The 2265-nt window shown below is 32.9% G+C and overlaps 1 protein-coding gene across 1 annotated transcript in view; it reads right to left on the bottom strand.

Moving 5' to 3' along the window:
- The window catches only part of LOC119588615 (ATP-binding cassette sub-family B member 6, mitochondrial-like), a 14448-nt gene that overhangs the window by 6097 nt on the left and 6086 nt on the right, over positions 1-2265 (bottom strand). The window contains exons 4-6 of the mRNA XM_037937255.1: positions 2068-2240; positions 1538-1668; positions 1057-1163 (exon numbers count right to left, since the gene is read on the bottom strand). Of these exons, the coding sequence (XP_037793183.1) occupies positions 1057-1163; positions 1538-1668; positions 2068-2240 (411 nt within the window). The remainder of the gene's footprint in view (positions 1-1056; positions 1164-1537; positions 1669-2067; positions 2241-2265) is intronic.

Raw genomic sequence — 2265 nt, 5'->3', positions numbered from 1 at the left:
GTGTATTTCTGCGTCCTGATTGGAAAACTCTGGCGCTACTCATGTGACGTCATTAAGCTCCACCTTATTTTGACAGCTGAAACTTATGAGGCAGGAAAGTGGTCTGTTTAAGTGTGTTAACATTCTATGTAATTTTACTATATAGGTGTCTTGTACTTCACATTTTTCTTGTATATTGTAATAATTCAGGTGATATATCATACCTCTCAATTCCATTCCCTGAGCCTTGTGATTCCATGCATTGCAAGCACAACAGTTTACCAAATTTATACATTTAACTAAGGCAGGCACCTGAGGCAAGATGCCTACTCGTCAATTTCCTTCCACTTTACATGCAATAACCTTCCTTATAGCCTCATTGCTTCCACCCCAAACTTCAACCTCAGTTCAAACCAGAGTCAGCATACCTTAGCATACCAGTGCAATATGTACATTTTACCATGGACAAAACCATTCTCATCATCCCTTCTACCTAAGGCCATTGTTAATCAACAATTTTTTACTATCAGTCTCTCTTGCTCTGTTCTTTCCTCTTCTGCAAAACTCACTATTGTCATTACAACCCTTACATAGATAATGTTTAGAATAATTAACCTTAATATTTTAGTAACAATAATTAAAATAACCATAATAATGATATTGATCATAATAAATAGAAGGGTAATGGTAATAACAATAGTACAAATCTATGTTAACAATGAAAAAAATGTGATATGAATACACAGAAAAGTAATGAAACTAATAATGATCAATATGATAGCACTGAATATCATAGTGAAATTGAAATACAGAAACAATGAATATTAACAATAATACTATTATGAATATGAGTTATGATAATTATATTGACAATTTTCAACAATACAATTTTTGGAATATATTATTGTGAATTATATTCTTGTAAGAATACAATTAAAAATACTTTAGCATAAGGGAGAAAAGATGGGGAAGAGAGCCAGTGAAAGGAGAGATAAGACATTTTTCTATACACCAATTATGCATCAATGCTGATCTGTTATTGTATAAAGAATTGAAAAGTAAGATATTGGAACTCACCTAAATAAGTTGCCATGGTGACAAACACAATAATACCAAACCAGTAATTGAATGCTGCTGTGAAGTATATGACAGCAACAACGATGTCAATTACTGTAGGCAGAATGCTGAAAACCAAAAACATTGTCATTTATGTATTCACTACAGCTAAAGATTACTGTCTGCTAGTCTATCTTCTTTACAAAATCCTAAATCAAGAGTGAATTTTCTAAGAACTATATTTTCTAGTTCTACAGCCATTATTTGAATATTGTCTTTTTTACATTATAATTACTGTAGTGGCTTTTAATTCAGGTCATAAGCCTTTTCAGCCATATTTACACTACTGAAATTTGAATAAATCAAATTCACTTCCTACAAGAATAGCATGGTGAATTTTCTCTAAATTTCACTCTAATTTCAAGAGCAGATACTCTTTTCAGATCTATGAATACCATATAAGGAAGAATTAGTAACAACAGCATACGGTGATGGTGCTTACTTAAATATAATATACTGCAGAAGGGTATTGATGGAATTTGTGCCACGGTCCATAACCCGTAAAACTTCCCCAGTTTTACGACTCAAATGCCACCTCAGGGACAGATTGTGTAGATGTGAAAACAGTTGAATCTGCAGATAATAGATTACTATGTAATCAGCATGGAAGTTTGAGACATTTATACTAACCTGTAGGATTTTGCACTGGTTTATAAATCACATATCTTGATACTGTCATTATGATCAATATGATTAATAATGACTTTCACACATTGATGAATTTAAAATTGAAGTACAACAATAAAAATTATTTACTTAATACACTCAATATCAAGGAGTTATTTTCCTACAGTTTTATTTTCTCACATTTCCACTATTTCTTTATTTTGTAGTCTGATTGAGGTGGTATTCAATAGCATCAGTGGTTTGTCTACTATATCAATATCATGCCATAACATGAGACAAGAATACCCATTACTTTATTGTAAATACTGTTAAATGTCATAACAAAAAATAAGCAGAGATACATACCTGAACTTCCCTGCTAGTGTACTGCTGGACAGATATCCATAGAAGTGAGCGGAGGTTATTCAGCAGGCCCATACCTCCTGTGCCACCTCCCTGAAGAAACTTTAGGGCGACATAGATGAGGACATATTCCCAGCAGAAATATGGGATCCCACCACTGCCTCCAAGAGCATCAACTGAAATGGATAATAGTGATAATTC

The sequence above is a fragment of the Penaeus monodon genome, chromosome 24, assembly GCF_015228065.2.
Source record: "Penaeus monodon isolate SGIC_2016 chromosome 24, NSTDA_Pmon_1, whole genome shotgun sequence".
Lineage (NCBI taxonomy): Eukaryota > Metazoa > Arthropoda > Malacostraca > Decapoda > Penaeidae > Penaeus > Penaeus monodon.
Note: the sequence above shows the minus strand (reverse complement) of the source record. Positions and strands in the feature narration are given on the sequence as shown.